This window comes from Acartia tonsa, chromosome 15 (assembly GCF_053477335.1).
Source record: "Acartia tonsa isolate MP-2025a chromosome 15, ASM5347733v1, whole genome shotgun sequence".
Lineage (NCBI taxonomy): Eukaryota > Metazoa > Arthropoda > Copepoda > Calanoida > Acartiidae > Acartia > Acartia tonsa.
Window position 1 is genome coordinate 27,846,823 of NC_137274.1, and position 21,747 is coordinate 27,868,569.

At 32.2% G+C, this 21,747-nt stretch overlaps 1 protein-coding gene across 1 annotated transcript; it reads left to right on the plus strand.

The window, feature by feature from the left end:
* The first annotated feature begins 1,827 nt into the window (after positions 1-1,827).
* On the plus strand, positions 1,828-19,961 carry LOC145307055 (patronin-like). The gene is made up of 9 exons (XM_080149395.1): positions 1,828-2,015; positions 2,068-2,127; positions 2,473-2,561; positions 2,916-2,987; positions 3,676-3,786; positions 16,530-16,635; positions 17,184-17,298; positions 18,242-18,315; positions 18,956-19,961. The coding sequence occupies exons 1-9, from the start codon at positions 1,828-1,830 to the stop codon at positions 19,089-19,091; spliced, it is 951 nt and encodes a 316-aa protein (XP_080005521.1). The 3' UTR covers positions 19,092-19,961.
* Positions 19,962-21,747: the final 1,786 nt, after the last annotated feature.

Here is a 21,747-nt window from a genome sequence, read left to right on the forward strand (position 1 = left end):
ACAGGGTAGCTTTAATGAAGAACCATTTCAGTTTAGTGGTTAGCAAGATCCTTCGGTACAAACTGACAGATAAAAAGACAGATACTGTTAGTTTATTAAAACACCATATTCCTATTTTATTCAGGTTTTTTTCTCTTTTTTTGGTAGGAGTGTCTCTCACCCCTCAATAAAATAGCTTAAAACCACCACAGGACCAATATTTACATATTCCTATTCTATTCAGGAGCTGGAGAAGGAAGACAAAGCCCCCAGCCACTAGATATATACTCTTTGTAACATTTATATACTCTTTGTAATGTTTATTATTATATTCAGGATCTGGAGAAGGAAGACAAAACCCCCAGCCACTAGATATATACTCTTTGTAACATTTATATACTCTTTGTAATGTTTATTATTATATTCAGGAGCTAGAGAAGGAAGACAAAGCCCCTAGCCACTAGATATATACTCTTTGTAACATTTATATACTCTTTGTAACATTTATTATTATATTCAGGAGCTAGAGAAGGAAGACAAAGCCCCCAGCCACCCTCCCCCAACTAGTTCTGACAAAACTGGACCAAGAATGCGACCTAGGAATTTATTTTTACATGAGTTTTAGCCTACCAATTAAGAATCCGAATCCGCTATTAAAAACGGATTTCGGATTCGGATTCCAAAATTGGCCAAATTTGGGCGGATTCCGTATTCGGATTGCCAGCCCTAATTATAATATGTTGGTTTGGTTACTATTCTAATACATAAGCTCTGGTAATATTGTAATATATAAGTTTGGGTACCATTCTAATATATAAGTTTGGGTACCATTCTAATACATAAGTTTGGTTACCATTCTAATACATAAGTTTGGGTACCATTCTAATACATAAGTTTGGGTACCATTCTAATACATAAGCTCTGGTAATATTCTAATACATAAGTTTGGGTACCATTCTAATACATAAGTTTGAGTACCAATTTAATCATACAAGTTTGGGTACCATTCCAAATAAGTTTGGTTACCATTATGATTTTAAATCTAATGTGCATAACCCCTCTCCTCTCACAATTACCCAGGGATCTAAAGAAATAAGACAATGGCCGATAAAAAATTATGATACACATATAATGAGTGTTCAAACGTTTCATCAACTAAGTTTAATCTACAGAATGGGCAATGTTTTAAATCATCATTGGGGATGTACATGAATTTATTGGTCATTGTCCTGTCCCTTTAGATTCCTGATTCAAGGCACCGTAAATTAAAGGGTGTTAAAAAAATAACCGATCGCTCACAATTTGCACCAGTATAAGTACTTCAAATCTTGGAGATAGACCCCATAATGTTTAGAGTTTTTGATGGGGCATGTAAAGACCTTTCTTTAGACACCTTACATGCCCCATCAAAAACTCCAAACATTATGGGGTTTATCTACAAGATTTTAAGTACTTATGGTGGTTCAAATTGTGAACGATTGGTTTTTAAAAAGACAAATTTGTAATAAAATATGCACATTCGGCGTAGGGCAAATTTTTCTGCAAGGGCTAGGTCTTAAGCTCTAGGGCTCTGGAAGGGTGAGTAGATTCGAAATTCAATGTTGTTTTCTCATTGTCATTGCTTGGGCATGTATTGTATTTTTTTTATTAGTTTTGGACCAAAACTGTAAGGTTTATATTAAAAAAATTGAAGCGATTGGTTTTTATTTTAACACCTTTTATATTGATACTTTAAAGGTTTTAAAAACATTAGGGACTTTTTATGAAAACTTTGGGGACTTTGATAAAAACTTTTGGGACTTTTATAAAACCTTTGGGACTTAAAAACTTTGGGGACTTTTATAAAAAATGTGTAAAATAAACTTGTGGCTGGCTAGATCTGCTGGAGCTGGGGGTATGAAACCACGGCCGCGAACCATCCATGTAGATTCTGACGACCTGCCAGACGGACGGACAGGTGGACAAGTTACGCGCTCATCCAGCGGTCTTCGGGGCAGCCATTCTAATCTCAATATTTCAAGTCTCAATAGGTCAAGGTAAGTTTGGGTACCGTTTTAAATAAGTTTGGGTACTATTTTACTACAGCAGAAAGCTGTCTATAATACTGTACCATTCCAATCTCAATATTTCAAGTCTCAATAGGTCAAGGTGAGTTTGGGTACTATTTTAAATTAGTTTGGGTACCATTATCAATATATAAGTTTGGGAACCATTATGATTATATAAGTTTGGGTACTATTACAATTATATAAGTTTGGGTACTGTTTTAAATTAGTTTGGGTACCATTATCAATATATAAGTTTGGGTACCATTACAATTATATAAGTTTGGGTACCATTCTAATTATGTAAGTTTGGGTACCATTACAATTATATAAGTTTGGGTACCATTACAATTATATAAGTTTGGGTACCATTTTATAAGTTTGGGTACCATTCTAATTATATAAGTTTAGGTACCATTCTAATACCACTAATTATGTTAAATTTTAGAAATTACAGAAGGGGCAGTAATTCATCCCTAGCTGATGAAGAACTTTATGGAGGCGTTTCTTCTGGGCTTAGAGGTCTTGGCCATATAGGTCAGTTCTACTTTTACATTAGTCCCCAAAGTTTTATAATAACTTTTTCTTATTCGTACTTGGCCAACAACAAAACTGGAACTCTTCTCCCCACTTTTAGTTTAAAAAAAAAAAAAAATTTATCTTTGGAGTGTGATAGTATCCTTCCAGATTTTCATGTACTCTAATAAGTGAAACTTGTAGCTGGCTAGAAATAACAATCCCCTCCCTCTACCAACTTTATCCATCCCCTCCCACTGGATGAACGAATTGACCAATAAATGACGCCAATTTTTCCCCTTTTCATAATATCCACGCATAATTTACATCCATTATTGTAGGTGCCCAAAAATTTTCAACCAATTTTTCTTGTAGGACGCAGTAAATCATCCAGTGTTAGCAATCTTGGTCCTGGCTCCTTACCCCTGGGTCTCCGTAGAGGTACAGGTTAGTTTTACTAAAGGGATGATCTTGTTTATTATCATTGGGTATGTCTATCAACATATAGCGCATCCGCTCGTCGTCTGAGAGGTGATAGTTTTGAATCTCGGCCCAACACCGTGTCATAACTAAAGACGTTAAAAGTGGTTCCTACTGCTACTATGTTAGGTGCGCGACATTAATAGTTAAAGTAGACGGGAAGAATGCCTTAGCTCATAAACATGCGTAACTTATTACCATGTACAGTTAGGACTTCTCAGACAAAGGTCGTGCAATCAAAAGCTCCTTTCCCCTTGGCAGGTACAGTGGGGAGACTAAGTATATATCTATATATCCATCCACCTATCTATCTATCTAAGGTCTTTCTGGCGGGGGGCACAGATCCGAGTATGGCAGCCACAGGGGGGAGACTGAGTATCTTCTATCTATATATCCATCCATCCATCCACCTATCTATCTATCTATCCACCTATATATTCATCCATCATATCCGAGTATGGCAGTCACAGGGAGGAGACTGAAATATCTATCTATATATCTCTCATAAAAAAAATTTACTTTTCTTTAAAAATTCTGCTTTTTTTCTATGATTAACTGGTTAAAAATCGAACTTTTCAATTATCCGCGGACTTTGAAAAAAAAAAATCGCATTTTTGCCTACCCTGTCCCTGGGACTTAAAAAATCGTGTTAAAGGTCTTTCTGGCGGACACAGATCCGAGTATGGCAGTCACAGGGGGGAGACTGAGTTTGATGACAGAGCTTCAGATATTTCCAGCACCACGTCTGGTTATAGGTCGGGCAGAGGTAAGAGTACCCAAAGTATCCCACCAGTACCCAAAGTTTTCATTAATTGATTAATGGATAGATTGATTTATTACTTGATGAATAGATTGATGAATAGATTAATGAATAGATTGATTGATTACTAGATTGATAGATTAATATATTGATTGATGGATTGATTGACAGATTGAGTGATAGATTGATTGAAAGATTAATAGATTGATTGACAAATTTATTGACAGATTGAGTGATAGATTGATTGATTGATTGATTGATTGAATGATAGGTTGAAAGATTGATATATTGATAGATTGATAAATTGTTTGATTAATTGATTGATATACATGGATGGTTCGTAGGTCCTTGTCTTAACCTAACCTAACCTACATCATGTCAAACAACTGGCTGTTCCATTATACACTGTACAAAACTAAGGTTTAATAAGTAATTGCAAATGAGTTTGATTATGAGTTAAGGTTGGCACTTAGGCACTTTTCAATATATATATACAGAAAAATGGTTCTGAATTAAACCAATAATTATCAACCAAACAGGGTCTCACACACCCCTACTCAACCTAACCTAGCCTAAACAGGCCATACAAGTAACCATTTCTTCAAACTTTGTGTAAGTAACTCCATGTGAGATTCATTATGAGTTAAGGTTGGCACTTAGCTACTTTTAGATATATATAAAGAAAATTATGGAGAATTTAAATCTGATTCATTAGGTTACATGGCTAGTTTGTAGGTCCATGTTTAACTATTATACACAGGCCAAAACTAAAGTTTAGTAAGTAATTGCAAATGAGATTTATTATGAGTTAAGGTTGGCACTTAGGCACTTTTCAATATATATTAAAAAAAAAACTGGTTCCGAATGGGTATGGTACAGGTAGAAAACGGTTAAAACCATAATGGGTCTTACATCCCCTTACTCAACCTAACCTAGCCTAAACAGGCCAATACAAGTAACCATTTTAGATGAATTTGATTATGAGTTAAGGTTGGCACTTAGCTACTTTTCAATATACAGTGTGTTTTTTTTATGAGAACTTTTTTGAAAGCAATTTTTCTCCACTTATAGTTATTAGAATTTAATGATTAATGGCTTATTTTCTTCGTTTTTTAAGGGAAATTATGAAACAACCAAAAAAAATTACAGTTTTTGTTGAAAAAGTACAGTAAAGTTGAAAATTAAAAACTTAGGTGACAACATCTTAAATGGTTTCAGCGCATTTTTCTTATGCTCAAAATTGGATTTAAGTAACTCCATGTGAGATTCATTATGAGTTAAGGTTGGCACTTAGCTACTTTTCAATATATATAAAGAAAACTTTATAATCATGGGACGGGACAATAGATTGTATATTAATTTCTGGTACCCAAAGTTTTATAATCATGAGAGGGTGTAGTAAACTGTATATTATTCTGGTACCCAAAGTTTTATAATCATGAGAGGGTGTAGTAAACTGTATATTATTCTGGTACCCAAAGTTTTATAATCATGGGAGGGTATAGTAAACTGTATATTATTCTGGTACTCAAAGTTTTATAATCATGGGAGGGTATAGTAAACTGTATATTATTCTGGTACCCAAAGTTTTATAATCATGAGAGGGTGTAGTAAACTGTATATTATTCTGGTACCCAAAGTTTTATAATCATGGGAGGGTATAGTAAACTGTATATTATTCTGGTACTCAAAGTTTTATAATCATGGGAGGGTATAGTAAACTGTATATTATTCTGGTACCCAAAGTTTTATAATCATGAGAGGGTGTAGTAAACTGTATATTATTCTGGTACCCAAAGTTTTATAATCATGGGAGGGTATAGTAAACTGTATATTATTCTGGTACTCAAAGTTTTATAATCATGGGAGGGTATAGTAAACTGTATATTATTCTGGTACCCAAAGTTTTATAACCATGGGAGGGTATAGTAAACTGTATATTATTCTGGTACCCAAAGTTTTATAACCATGGGAGGGTATAGTAAACTGTATATTATTCTGGTACCCATAGTTTTATAACCTTGGAAGAAAAAAAGGTTCCCTAAGGGCAAAGTAAGAGTAGACCCAGTCATAAACAACCAACCAGGGTCACTCACCTTCCTAATTGGGTACCTTAGTAAAAACTATACTTCCACACCTTCCTAATTGGTTACCTTATTAAAAACTGTACTTCCACACCTTTCTAATTGGGTACCTTAGTAAAAACTATACTTACTCACCTTCCTAATTCTGTACCTTAGTAAAAACTATACTTACACACCTCTCTAATTGGGTACCTTATTAAAAACTATACTTCCACACCTTCCTAATTGGGTACCTTAGTAAAAACTATACTTACACACCTTCCTAATTGAGTACCTTGGTAAAAACTATACTTACACACCTTCCTAACTGGGTACCTTAGTAAAAGCTATACTTACACACCATCCTAATTTGTTACCTTAGTAAAAACTATACTTACTCACCTTCCTAATTGGGTACCTTAGTAAAAACTATACTTACACACCTTCCTAACTGGGTACCTTATTAAAAACTATAATCATACACCTTCCTATTTGAGTACCTTAATAAAAACTATTCTTACACACCTTCCTAATTGGGTACCTTAGTAAAAACTATAGAGTACCAACTTCCTAATTGGGTACCTTAGTAAAAACTATAGAGTACCACCAACTTAAATGTTAATTAAATGCCTAACCCCTGCGGGGTGCTTATTTGTTTATTCATATCTTAACCTAACTTAACCTATTGTATACCATCTTAAAGGTTAACAAAATGCCTAACCCCTGCAGGAGGCTTTGTTGTTTATTCATATCTTAACCTAACCTAACCTATTGTATACCATCTAAAAGGTTAATTAAATGTCTAACCCCTGCGTGGGGCTTAGTTGTTTATTCATATCTTAACCTAACCTAACCTATTGTATACCATCCTAAAGGTTTTTTAAATGCCTACCCCCTGCGGGGGGCTTATTTGTTTATTCATATCTTAACCTAACCTAACCTGTTGTATACCATTCTAAATGTTTTCCAAATGTCTAACCCCTGCAGGGGGCTTAGTTTTTATTCATATCTTAACCTTACCTAACCTATTGTGTACCATCTAAAAGGTTAATTAAATGCCTAACCCCTGCAGGAGGCTTAGTTGTTTATTCATATCTTAATCTAACCTAACCTATTGTATACCATCTTAAAGGTTAATCAAATGCCTAACCCCTATGGGGGGCTTAGTTGTTTATTCATATCTTAACCTAACCTAACCTATTGTATACCATCCTAAAAGTTTTCCAAATGCCTAACCCCTGCGGGGGGCTTAGTTGTTTATTCATATCTTAACCTAACCTAACCTATTGTATACCATCTAAAAGGTTAATTAAATGCCTAACCCCTGCGGAGGGCTTAGTTGATTATTCATATCTTAACCTAACCTAACCTATTGTATACCATCCTAAAGGTTAATTAAATGTATAATCACTGCGGGGGGCTTAGTTGTTTATTCATATCTTAACCTAACCTAACTTATTTTATACCATCCTAAAGGTTTTCCATATGCCTAACCCCTACGGGGGGCTTAGTTGTTTATTCATATCTTAACCTAACCTAACCTAACCTATTGTATACAATCCTAAAGGTTAATTAAATGTCTAACCACTGCGGGGGGCTTAGTTGTTTATTCATATCCTAACCTAACCTATTGTATACTATCCTAAAGGTTAATTAAATGTCTAACCCCTGCGGGGACTTAGTTGTTTATTCATATTTTGACCTAACCTATTGTATACCATCTTAAAGGTTAAGTAAATGCCTAACACCTGCGGGGGTTTTATTTATTTATTCATATCTTAACCTAACCTAACCTATTATATACTATCTTAAACGTTAATTAAATGCCTAACCTCTGCAGTGGGCTTATTTGTTTATTCATATCTTCACTTAACCTAACATTTTGTAAACCATCTTATAGGTTAATTAAATGCCTAATCCCTGGGGGAGCTTACTTGTTTATTCATATCTTAACCTAACCTAACCTATTGTATACCATCTTAAAGGTGAATTAAATGCCTAACCCCTGCTGGGGGCTTAGTTGTTTATTCATATCTTAACCTAACCTAACCTATTGTATACCATCCTAAAGGTTAATTAAATGTCTAACCCCTGCGTGGGGCTTAGTTGTTTATTCATATCTTAACCTAACCGAACCTATTGTATACCATCCTAAAGGTTTTCCAAATGCCTTACCCCTGCGGGGGGCATAGTTGTTTATTCATATTTTAACCTAACCTAACCCTCTGTAAACCATCTTATAGGTTAATTAAATGTCTAACCCCTGCGGGGGGCTTAGTTGTTTATTCATATCTTAACCTAACCTACCTATTGTATACCATCCTAAAATTTTTCCAAATGTCTAACCCCTGCGGGGGGGCTTAGATGTTTATTCATATCTTAACCTAACCTAACCTATTGTATACCATCCTAAAGGTAAATTAAATGTCTAACCCCTGCAGGAGGCTTAGTTGTTTATTCATATCTTAACCTAACCTAACCTATTGTAAACCATCTTATAGGTTTATTAAAGGCCTAACCCCAGCGGGGGGCTTAGTTGTTTTATAATATCTTAACCTAACCGAACCTAACCCTTTGTAAACCATCCTATAGGTTAATTAAAGGCCTAACCCCTTTGGGGGATTAGTTTTTATTCATATCTTAACCTAACCTAACCTATTGTAAGCCATCTTATAGGTTTATTAAAGGCCTAACCCCAGCGGGGGGCTTAGTTGTTTAATAATATCTTAACCTAACCTAACCCTTTGTAAACCATCCTATATGTTAATTAAAGGCCTAACCCCTTTGGGGGATTAGTTTTTTATTCATATCTTAACCTAACTTAATTTATTGTACATCATCTCAAAGGTTTTCTGCATGTCTAACCCCTGCAGGGGGCTTATTTGTTTATTCATATCTTAACCTAAGCTTACCCTTTGTAAACCAACTTATTGGTTGATTAAATGCCTAACCCCTGCTGGGGGCTTAGTTGTTTATTCATATTTTAACCTAACCTAACCTATTCTATACCATCTTAAAGGTTTTCCAAATGCCTAAATCCTGCAGGGGGCTTATTTGTTAATTCATATCTTAACCTAACCTAACCCTCTGTAAACTATCTTTTAGGTTAATTAAATGCCTAACTCCTGTGGGGGGATAGTTGTTATTTCATATCCTATCCTAACCTAACCTATTGTATACCATCCTTCTTATGTTTAAAATCAACCTTGTAGAGCTAGAAAAATGTGTTAATCTGAAAAGGCGGGATTTAGAACCTTTTAAAAGTAACCAATCACAGATGACTTAGCTTCCCTCCAAAAGATTCTGGATTCTAATTGGCTTTACAGCCATTTAAATTTAATGTTGACACAGAAAAATTCTTAGATGGGAGGAAGTCTAAAATTTGAACTATTTTCTTTTGGGATTAAAGGACTTTCTTATGTGGTAAAATAAATATACATATTAGGTACATATATTGAACTATCAAAATATGATACTTCATAATTGTTGAGCAGGTTTAATTCCATATGGGGGTATGTGGAAAATTGATAAGTATTAATTAAAAATAATGGTTTGGTATTAGATCTAATTTTAGTACTTTTGCATTATTAAACTTTTTTCATTACTTTTTCCCCTTACCCCTGACATCAAGACTTTTAAAATCTTATTCCCATGTGAAAAAATGTCAACATGATATTTTGTCCTTTCAGCAGAGGGGGTAAGGATAAGGAAGGTTATACTGTAAATAATTCTTGTATTTAAATCTTAATTAGAATAAATAAATTGATCTTAAAATGGTTTGCTGCAAAACTGCTTAAATACATGATTCTATTCTTACATTTTTCTTATAAAATTGTACCTTGTTGTAATAGGAATTAGTAAGTATACCAAATATCAGATGAATCAGATAATTTTAACATACAAATATTTGTTGTCAAAAAGGTAAAAAATCAACATGTTTTAATGGACGAACGGACTTTCTGGTGACAATTGTAGAATTGCTACTCTTTCTAAGTTGCACCTAACTTTTATAGGAATTATCATACAAAGTTTGAAATGATTAGGACAATTCTAACCTTATAATTTAATGAACAGAGCTTATCATAACAGCCAGACAAACAGACCTTTATTATAGAAAAGGTTCGCTTTAAAAAAATAGAATTGACTAATGAAACAAAAAAGGTGGGACTTCTATATAGTTAAAACTACCTAACTAATTACAGCTAAGCATTTTTTCCCTCCATAAACTTCTGGATTGTAATTGGCCAATTACAGCCCTTTAAATTTGGATAGTAACACAAAAAATTCTTATGTGGGAGGGGGTCTCAAATTAAAAGGACCCGTTAAATTTAATGTTGACACAGAAAAATTCTCACAGGGTAGGAGGTATTGATTTTAAACTATTTTCTTAGGGATAAAAGGATTTTCAAATGTGTTAAAATGTTAAAAAAACATACAAATAATATCTATTAATAATTTTAATAACATTGATCTTTTAAATATCTTTTATTTTATACAAAATAATATGAACCAGAACAGGTTTAATGCTATTCTACTTGGAGCCTGGTGAATAATTCATATGCATTCAATATAAATAATTCATATGCATTCAATATAAATAATTCATATATATATCCATTAAAAATAACTGTTTTTTTCTATTTTGGTATCTTGATAGTACTGAACTCAATTTAAAATAATGAATATTTCTTATTTTTAAAACTTTAATTTATTGAATTTATCTTTGTTTTTTATTTAAAGTTATTGCTTTTCACTTTACCCCTAACATGAAGATTTTTACAACTCATGTGAAAATATGTAAGTGACCTTTTTAGTTTTTAGTTAGTGTTAACACATATTATGCAGGGAGGGAGGGGACATTATGCTGTTTATTACACTAGTCCCCGAAGTCAGAACAACGTTGGTAACCTTTACAGAATTTTAATAAGTTGTGTGTCCAAAAGTTTTTACCACTAATTGTAATACACAGAAAGGATAATTTTGTGCATTAAAGTTGGGGATGTGCATCAATTAATCAGCCATTGTCTTATCCCTTTTTATCCCTGCATTTATGACCTGTTTCTTATCCTAAAAAAGCCGACATCCTACATACTTGTAAGAAGATATATTTTTTAAGGATATTTAACAAAAATGTCTTTTTTAGTGGGGGGGTTGTCATCCAGGATAGGGAAGGATTTACTTTAGATAAATCTTGTATTAAAATCTTAAATTGTAGGGGTTTATTTCCTAGTACAGGAAGAAAGGGGATAATGGGCCGTTAATTTCACTACTCTCCAAATTTTTATAATAATGTTTTCTTATTCATTGTCTGAACAATGTCTTATTGTTTTATTAGATATTTGTTGAGTGTTCAAACCTTTCAACAAATGATTGTTATCTACAGAAGGGATATTTTTGTGTGTCATCATTGGGAAAGTACAGTAGTTTAGATCCCTGTATATATAAATTGATTCCCTAAAATAGATCAACATTAATTAAAATTTTGATTACATATTCCTGTCCCAGATATTTATGACTTATTTCCCTTTCTACAGCTAATTAATCTACATATACTGTACAAAACTTAACTGTTTTTCTCATGAAAAAAAGATATTTAAAAAATTTAAAGCAGCTTAACAAATATTTCAAAGAAGTAAACATCTTATACAATATTAGCAGCCGTGCCCCTAGAATTCAGGGGCTCTGTGTTGGAAAGGTAAAAAAGGAAGGAAAAATAGCCTAAAACCATCCCAAAATATACATCTGAAAATAAAATAGCTGAAAATAAAACTGGGACCAAATTGAAGCTTCCCTTAAATGGAGAACTCAATAGGTTCAGTAGTTATAAAAATCTTGAATAATAATAAAATTTGAACTCTCAAAAAAGGACAAATTTTCCTGCTTTTTGTTTTAAAGTGTAAACTTGAGACATATTAATTGGGGGCAATTAAACTTGTCAATCCATGTGTAAATATGCAGGGAGGGAGCGGAAATTGGGCTATTTATTACACTGGTCCCCAAAATATGATAATGTTTACTAATTCGTCGGCTCAATAACTTTGAGGAATATAGTGAATTTTGATTAGTTGGTTCATTGAGTTGAGTGTTTCATTTCAACCACTAATTGTAATGTACAGAAGGGGTGCTTTTGTGTTACTTCATGTGTAAATCAATTTATCGGGCATTGTCCTTTCCCTCTACATCCCTGTGAAATATTTTATGACCCCAAAAATAAAAAGTACTAATTTTACTGCTTTTTGTTTTAAGGTGTAAACTTGAGTCAAATATATTGGGTGCAATTAACTTGACATTCTTTCTTCAAAATGTTTCCCATAAGTGGTGTGTCTTCAATAACACACATGCATCAATTTAGCTAATTGTAAAATCAGTGCAAACTGTTTCGTTTACTTTGCTTCACTCTTTTAATTTTAAACTAACAATCATTGACTTATATTATGGCGGAGTTGTTTGTGTTGTGTATACTATTTTCTACTTTAAGTCAGGTTAGGTTAGGATAATTAGTAGCCCCGCTGGATTAAGTTAGCACAAGTATATGCCCTGCAGGGTTAAAGCCTTTGCTTTAGGGAAAGCTACATATTGTGAATAATTTTCTTTGTAAAAAAATGTGTTGATTTGTATACACACCTATATGGGAATGAATGATTTCAGCATAAATCTTTATTTTTCTTACCCATACCCCCCCCCCCCCCCCGGGGGCACATATTGGGAAATACTTGATCTTGATATATCCCAATTCTTTAGCACAAAATACCCCCTCTAATTTGACTGAAATTATAAAACAAGAACATCTCTATCCAAAATTTAACTAAAGGTAAAGACTTGCACATAAATATAAATCTTGTATTTTTAGGATTCTTTTTCTTATGTAGCCATTAGTCTTTTTTAATGTATTAGAACTTAGCCTTGTCAAAATTTAAGCAGAACCAGTTTATGACCAATACAAACCATCACTGAAAGTGAAGACTATTTTTCAAAATATTTCTTTTATGTGAAACCGATAAATAAATAAATACATAAAGAGCTTTTTACTTTAAAAGACAATCAAAACTGTTCTAATTGTATTGACAGCAAATTTAACGTGTAAAAGAAAATATATGCAGCATAGAACAATTTCTGCATGTATTCAACACAGCAGGAGATATTTTGTTACAATATCCTATAATATATCAATATAAAATTTGTCGCAACGCTTTAAAATACAACGGTTTCAATAATATTTTCTGATCTATCTATCTATCCATCTATTTTAAAACGGGTCCTTTTTAAATATTTCTGTTTCACCACTACCCATCTGCCTATCTCTTTCTCTCTCTCCTTCTCTTTCTTTCAAACTTTCCTTCTTTTATTTTATTCAACAAAACTGATTACAAAATATAAATAAACCAAATTTGTTGCTATGCTAAATATATAACCTTCTTTTTGATTTTTATATATGCAGTGCACAGACTAGAAAATACTATATTTACTAAGAATACCTTATATTTTCCTATATAAGGTTGAAATTTTTATATTTAGTCTTAAATATCCTTCTACTCCCTGGGCCCCCTATCCCCCTGCCAAATACTAAGCTTCTCTGAATATTTTGGAGTTATATGTCATACTTCTACTTTTACTAACATATTAGAAAGAAATATATAATTTGATATCAAGGCATAAGAGCAAAAAGTGCTCCAATATGCCAAAAGAGTTTGTCTTATCATTTTTGTTTCATGAAGCCCCTTTGGACAGAGAGAGAGAGAGGGGACGGTTATGGGCTGTTTATTACACTAGTCCCCAGAGTTTTATAATAATGTACCTACGTACAAAACACTAGTTTTATATAGTAGCTTCACTACTAAAAAAAGCTTAATAACTGGCATATTAATAATATAGACAATTATTAGGTAAATTAGCTTTTATATACAGCTTGACTGACGGACAGACTGACAGACACTGGTATTATATAGTAGCTTTGCTGTATCAAAATAAAAATATGGTAAAAATTGTTAAGCTACGCTTATATTTATCCTTGTCTTGCCTTAGTATTTGTATAAAAAAATATTAACCCCCCCCCCCCCACTGTGAAAGTTGCTAATGTGTAATTTCTACAATGAAGAAATGCAGCTACTCTATTATTAAAGTATGTTACTTTAATTATTTTTAAATTGAATTTTCTCTCTCTACCTACCTATCTATCTAAAACTTTGGCCTGATTCATTAGGTGACGTGGATTCACGATTTTTAGCGCAGCTTTTAATTCATTGGATAAGGGTTTTGATTATTTTTTTGTAAAGAAAAACTCAAATTTTGTTGTAATCTTTTTCATTTGTTGTATTTTGGACATAAATATCCTTGTTTTAAAATGAGGATATACACATCCATTCATTCTCTCTTACACATAGTAGTGTGTCAACAATTCCACACTTTTTTTAAAATGAAAATTAATTGGGATGAGAGGGACGCCATTTACAGTGTACAATGGGGCTACAAATATAACTGATATAACCTAACCTAACTAGGCTTAAAGTAATGATAAAAAAACAAAATTTAAAAAAATTGGAGTGTACAATGATGAAATAGAAGCAAAGTAGAAGGTATAGTTTAAAATGTTTTGACAACTAGCAAATTTAAAACTATTGGGGGGAATATAGACGCACCACCTACGTAAAGGCCCCATGTGTAGTTTTTAGTCTAAATTTTTTCACACATTAATTTAAATTTAGGTCTTTACTATCTTTCCAATTAGGGATCTAAAGGGATAAGACAATGGCCAATAAATGGATGTTCATCCCCAATGATTATACACAAAACAACTCACTGTAGATTACAATTAATGTGTAAAAAGTTTGGACACTTAACTTAATAAACTAACCAGTGAAAATTTGATTTATGTCTCCAAAGTTGTAACCAACGTATAAGAAAATGATTTATAAATCTTTGGGGACTAGGGTAATAAACAGCCCAATGTCCACTCCCTCCCTGCTTTCCAATAGTGTGTCTACAGTTTAGCGCTCTTTAAATGGTGTAAACTCTCATACAAAATACATACATCTGGGGTAAAGTAAAAAGTAAACTTTAACATTAAACCTGTTCTGGGTTGTATTCAATAGTTTGATAGATCAAATTTGTAGGAATCTATTTTTTAATACATTTGAAAGTCATTTTATCGTGTGAAAATTGTTTAAATTTGAGACCCCCTTTTTTCTGACAATTTTTCTGTGTCAACATTAAATTTCTTGTTGCCTCTGAATTCGCACTTTTTTATTCATTCCTCTTTGGGAAAAAAATATATAATTTGGTCTTAGAAAATAATCATAATATCTTTTAAAATTTAAATCCTAAATTAAGACTATTATAATGTATATCAATTTTCTACTTAGAATCTATGAGATCCCAGATTAGCTTTACTTTTCTTAACAGGTAAATATTTGAAAGTATTTTTTAGAAGAAAAAGATTCCACATGTTTTTCTTGGAGGTTAGAATTACAGGATATGTTGTAAAACAAGGATGACAGCATCCATAAGTAGCGAAGCTCAGAAATTATGAATGTATATTATGAATATATTTACCATATACCAGTGTAATCCTATATATTTGATGAAATAGGGAAATGACGAAAACTTCAAAATCACGAAAAATTAAAAATCTAGGAATCGATCTAGCACCACAATATATAAACAAATCTTAATGAAACTTGATGGAAATAAGTAGACTATTAGCATATTCAATCCATGATAATTTCAGCCGTAAATTTTGAATAGGAATTGAGAAAACAATAGAAAACCTAAAAATCTAGGAATCGATCTAGCACCCCTATTAATATAAAAAATCGTAATAAAACTTGAGGAAAATATATAAAATGTAAATTTAAGCAATCCCTGAAAATTTCAGCCCATTATCTTGAAAAGGAGTTGAGAAAATCAGAAAAACATGAAAATGTAGGAATCGATCTAGCACCCCAAATGACAGACGGTTGGACAAAACAATGTATAGATTAGATGGGCATATGTTATAAGAATCTTCACTAAAAATTTCAGCTGTCTATCTTTTATAGGAGCCGAGAAAATCACGTTTCCCCCACTTTGTCTCAGACGGACGGACGGACAGACAGACAGGCGGACATTTCGAATTATAGAGTAGCTTTGCTACTAACAAGGATGACAACATCCGTAAAAGCTAATATAAATATAAATGTTTAAACTAAGAAGCTACATAGAAAAATTTGAGAAAGGTTAAAAAGTTTTGAGTAAGTTCGAACATTTTACCAATACTATATGTAGAACAGGAATTTTAAAAAACGTTTCTCTTGAATAACCCTGTAGATTTATTGATATAAAGATAGATTGATTGATATATTGATAGAATGATTAATTGAAATATTAATAGATATATTGATTAATTGATTGATAGATTTATTAATTGATAGATTGTTTGATACATTAATTGATAATAGATTCATTGATAGATTCATTGATTCATTGATAGAATTGATAGATCATTTATAGATTCATAGATTGATATATTGATTAATAGATTGATAGTTAGATTGATGATATATTGATTGATAGATTGATTGATGGATTGATTGAATGAGTGATAGATTAATTGATTGATAGAATGATTGATATATTGACTCATTAATTTATACATTGAGAGATAGATTGATTTTTGATATATTGATTGATTGATTGTATATAAATATTTAGTATCAGCCCGCCTGTATAGAGAACCAGTGAGCAAGTCTAACAGACCAATAGTCATGAATGCCATAGAATTTGTTGTCTTCCCGGGGGCTGTCAATAGAGAAACAAGGTCAGTGGTTGGGTTAGGGAGAATTTCAATTTTTTTTCATTTAGATGTAGTACCTATAGGACTAGGCTAGCTAGGATAGCCTAAAACCTTTCAGAGACATGTGTTTAGTTCCCCTTGAAAGGAGAACGCAATTGGTTTGGTGGTTATCTAAGTGGGATATCTTAAGGACAAACCAAAAAAGTTTTCTTTTTATTATAGGGTGAATTAACACTAAATACATTTTTTTTTGTAAGTTAGTCTGTCATCTATGCAACAAAAGACATAAAACTTATCTACTTATTATACATGTTTCGTGATTTTCTTTGATTTTTTGGCATAAGTAGGTGTTCCTTCTTTACTTTACTTTTTTTACCACTGAACATCTGCTTTATCATGAACTTTTTCTGGTTGTCTATATCTATTGGATTTTTTGTGCTCCTCTACTTATAGATGTTATCATTCTTGTCAGAGACTGAGCTGTTTATAACAACTGGCTTAACAACTTTACGGACTGTTATTGAATTTTGATTTTTTGGATAGTGTTCAAATGTTTCAACCACCAATTTTAGGATGCGCCTGTTGGAGGAGATAGAGAGGTGTGACTGTCCACATTTCCTTCTTCTCTTCCGAGACAATCGTCTACAGTTCAGAGCTCTATACGCTTTCTACCCGGACACTGAAGAGGTAATCATTGATAGATTGTTTGATTATTTCATTGATTGAGGTTTTGATTCATAGTTAGACTAAATCTACCATTAATTTTTTGATTGATTGTTTGATTGATTCATTGATTGATACATTAATTGATTCATTGATTAATGCATTTATGATTTAATTAATTTATTGATTGATTCAATTGATTTATTGATTGATAAATTGATATTGATTGATTAATCATTTTAGTCAACAATTGATTCTAAGATTAATTCATTGATTGATCAATTGATTATGCATTGATTGATTCATCAATTGATTCTATGATTGATAAATTGATTTATGCATTGAATGATTAATCAATTGATTCATCAATTGATTCAACAATAGATTGATAGGTTTACTGAATATATTGATAGATTGACTAATAGTTTGATAAAAATAAATAGATAAATTGTTTAAATACTAGATAGATTGATTAATTAATAGATTTATAGATTGTTGTAAAAATAGATGTATTGAATCTTTCAATAAAAAATTGTTTGATTGTTTGATTAATAATTGATAGATTGCGTTAATAATCGATTGTTTCATTATTTAAAAATAGATTGATTGTTTGATTTACTGATAGATTGATAGATTTACTGAAGAGATTGATAGATTGTCAGATAGTTTGATGGAATTGATTGATCGATAAAATGATAAAGATGAATAGTTTGAAGTATTTTTTACCCAAAGCACAAAAATAGTTTTTTCTTGCATGGTATTATAAACAGCTTTCCGCGGTTATAAAAATGTACATTGGCAACTCGGGGCTAGAAAACTGTTTTTAATCTTATTTTTATATACATACCTAGAAACTGGATATAATACAATGCTAACATAGTCTTTTGGTATGGATGAGAAATGGTTCTTATCCACCGGATATTAATTGGATTCAAATGAATACAAGAAAATATTTTACTTTTTTTAGGTGTTTAAAATTTATGGAAACGGGCCGAAACAAATTGTGGATAACATGATAGACAACTATTATAAATACAATTCAGGAACATAATTTTATTCAACCAATAGGAACTCTAGATTTAGTCATGTGATCTTTATTCAACCATTAGGAACTCTACATTTAGTCATGTGATCTTTATTCAACCAATAGGAACTCTAGATTTAGTCATGTGATCTTTATTCAATCAATAGGAACTCTAGATTTAGTCATGTGATATTTATTCAATCAATAGGAACTTTAGATTTAGTCATGTGATCTTTATCCAACCAATAGGAACTCTAGATTTAGTCATGTGATCTTATTCAACCAATAGAAACTCTAGATTTAGTCATGTGATCTTATTCAACCAATAGGAACTCTAGATTTAGTCATGTGATCTTATTCAACCAATAGGAACTCTAGATTTAGTCATGTGATCTTTATTCAACCAATAGGAACTCTAGAATTAGTCATGTGATCTTTATTCAACCAATAGGAACTCTAAATTTTATCATGTGGTTGTTATTCAACCAATAGGAGCCTTTGATTTATTCATGTGATCTTTATTCAACCAATGAGAGCTTTAGATTTAGTCATGTAATCTTATTCAACCAATAGGAGCCTTTAATTTATTAATGTAATCTTTATTCAACTTTCTGACTCACCCTGTATATACATTAAAATTGTGTCACTTGTGTCTGTAGGTGGAAAGAAATTTACCCAAATCCACACGAAGCACTTAACTGTTACAATCGACGCCTTCACAATCCACAATGGGCTCTGGTTGGGCAAAAAGACGAGGCTCCCGGACAAGAAGGGCCTACCATTGGTCATTTAAAAGTTTGCTGGCCTACCATTGGTCATTTAGATTGTGTGCTGGCCTACCATTGGTTAATTAGATTGAATATTGAAGTTGAACTACTATTGGTCATTTAGATAGAAAACTGAACTGCTATTGGTTCTTTAAATTTTTTGCGGTCCTATAATTGGTCAATTAGATAGAAAAGTGACCTTTTAGATTGATCACTGACCTACTATTGGTTATTTACATTTTTACTGGCCTGTCATTGGTCAGTTAATTTAATAGTCCTGGCCTCTCATTGGTCAGTTAATTTAATCATCCTGGCCTTTTATTGGCTAATTTTATAGTTACATCTGATTGGTCATAGTAATTATATGATTTTCTGGCCAATGATTGGTCAGTTTAATAGTAGTTTTGAAAAGATTACTTCTGATTGGCCACAGAATATTGATTAAAATTGTTACTTTTAGAACTAAATAGATACAATACACCAAGAAAAAAAAGCTTAAATTATCCTTCTAAGTTGCAAAAATCTTCAAATCTTGGTCGTAAAAAGAAATTGTGTAAATTTCGCATAATTCCTTAAAGTTGGGTGTTGTGTTACAGTCAAATACTCTTAATACGTCACACAGAGAGAGATGGGACAATGGGATGTTTATTACTCTAGTCCCCAAAGTTTTATAATAACGTGTTCTTATTCGTTGGCCCATTATTGATTGGTTAATTTATTTGGTTGAGTATTTAAACGTTTCAACCACTAATTTAAATCTACAGAAGGGGTAATTTTGTGTTGCATCATCGGGAATATACATCAATTTATAGGCCATTGTCTTTTACCCTTAAGATTTCCTATAAATACATCTATAATACAAAGGATCTCGCTAACCGCTGAACCGATCAGGTTCTCCTTTACAGGGTAGCTTCTCATAGGTCCGTGAAGGTTTATAACTATTTTCTTGGGGGACACCCCCAACCCCCCCAAAAAATGAAAAATACCCCCCCCAAAAAAACAAAAAAATTTATTTTAATATTTCTCTTAAATCTAAAATACGAAAAAAAAACCTCATGGGGCAAAGCCCCTTGAGGCTAGGGGCGAAGCCGCTAGTAGGTTATAATTAAGAACAGTTTGACTTAAGAGCATTTGACTACAACCCAACACCTAACTTTTAAGAATTACGCAAAATAACAATCCTCTTATTATATATTCCCTGATTTTGAAATGAAAAAGTGGTTAGATATAAAATTGTGTCGTAACTGTTTTAGTGGAATAGTTATTTATACAATCATATAAATAGACATCTTTCCACGGATATTAAAATGAAAAATCCTAGTTTAACCCAGTTTTTAATTAGCCTAGAAATGCCGAAGACACGGGCTTAAAACTGGTTTTATTTTTTTTTATTTTAATATTCGTGGAAAAATGTTATACATGATTTTTCAGTATGACTGACCAAACCGGTTCTAATCCAGCGGATATTTATCGGTTTCGAAGCCATACTGGAAAAGGTTATATGTAATATTTCTCTTGTAAAATAGGAATAAAATTGTAATATTTTTATTTTTGAAAATTTCTGTATTACTTAGCTTAAACTAAAAAGCTCCATTTTAGTGTATAATAGAACTTTTTTTAAAATATTTTTTTTGTAATCGAGCATTTTTTTGCGTTTGAAACACTACTCCTGTGATGCTATAAGATTAGGGATCTAAAGGGATAAGACAATGGCCAATAAATTTATGTACATACCCAATGATGATACACAAAATTACTTCTTATATGTAGATTTTAATAGTGGTTGATTGCAACGTTTAGATACTCAACTGAATCAACCAACCAATCAAGATTCAATAAAGGTCTCCAAAGTTATTAAGCCAACGAATAGAAAAACTGTATTATAAAACTTTGGGAACTAGTGTAATAAACAGTCCAATGTCCCCTCCCTTCCTTGGATTATAAATTAAATTTGTTTTATGTGTTTTTTCCAAGTAGAGAGGGGACATTAGGCTATTTATTACACTAGTCCCCAAAGTTTTATGATAACTTTTTTAATCGTTAGTTCAATAATTTTAGTGACTTGAATTTTGATTGGTTTTTTCAGACATTTCAACTACCAATATATAAACAGGGCAATTACATTTTGTATATCATCATTGGGAATGTACTTCAATTTATCGGCCATTGTCTTATCCCTTTAGATCCCTAGTTACTCCACTTTTCTTTTACAATGTTGTACATTTCAAAATTCTACAGTATTGCATTTATTTTTGAAATTCCAAAATCATCAATGATAATTATTATGTACCTTTTTAAATTCTTGTTTGTGGGGCTCGTCAGCTATCAAATAGTCGCTATCAATAGTTAGAACCTTTTGCTTTTCTCTCTCCCTCACTTTTTCTCCATCTCTCTTTTTTTTTCTCTCTCTCTCTTTCTCTCTCTCTCTCTCATCTCTCTCTTTCTCCCCCTCTTCACTCTCTTTCACTCTCTTTCACTCTCTTTCTCTCTCTCTTTCTCTCTTTCTTCCTCTCGTTATGGACGCTATCAATATTAAGAACCCTTTCTTTCTCTCCCTCGCTATCTCTTTTGCGCTCTCTCACTCTCTCTCTCTCTATCTATCTATCTATCTATCTATCTATCTATCTCTCTTTCTTTCTTTCTCTCTCTCTCCTTAGTTCTCCGTCTCTCTATCTCTCTCTC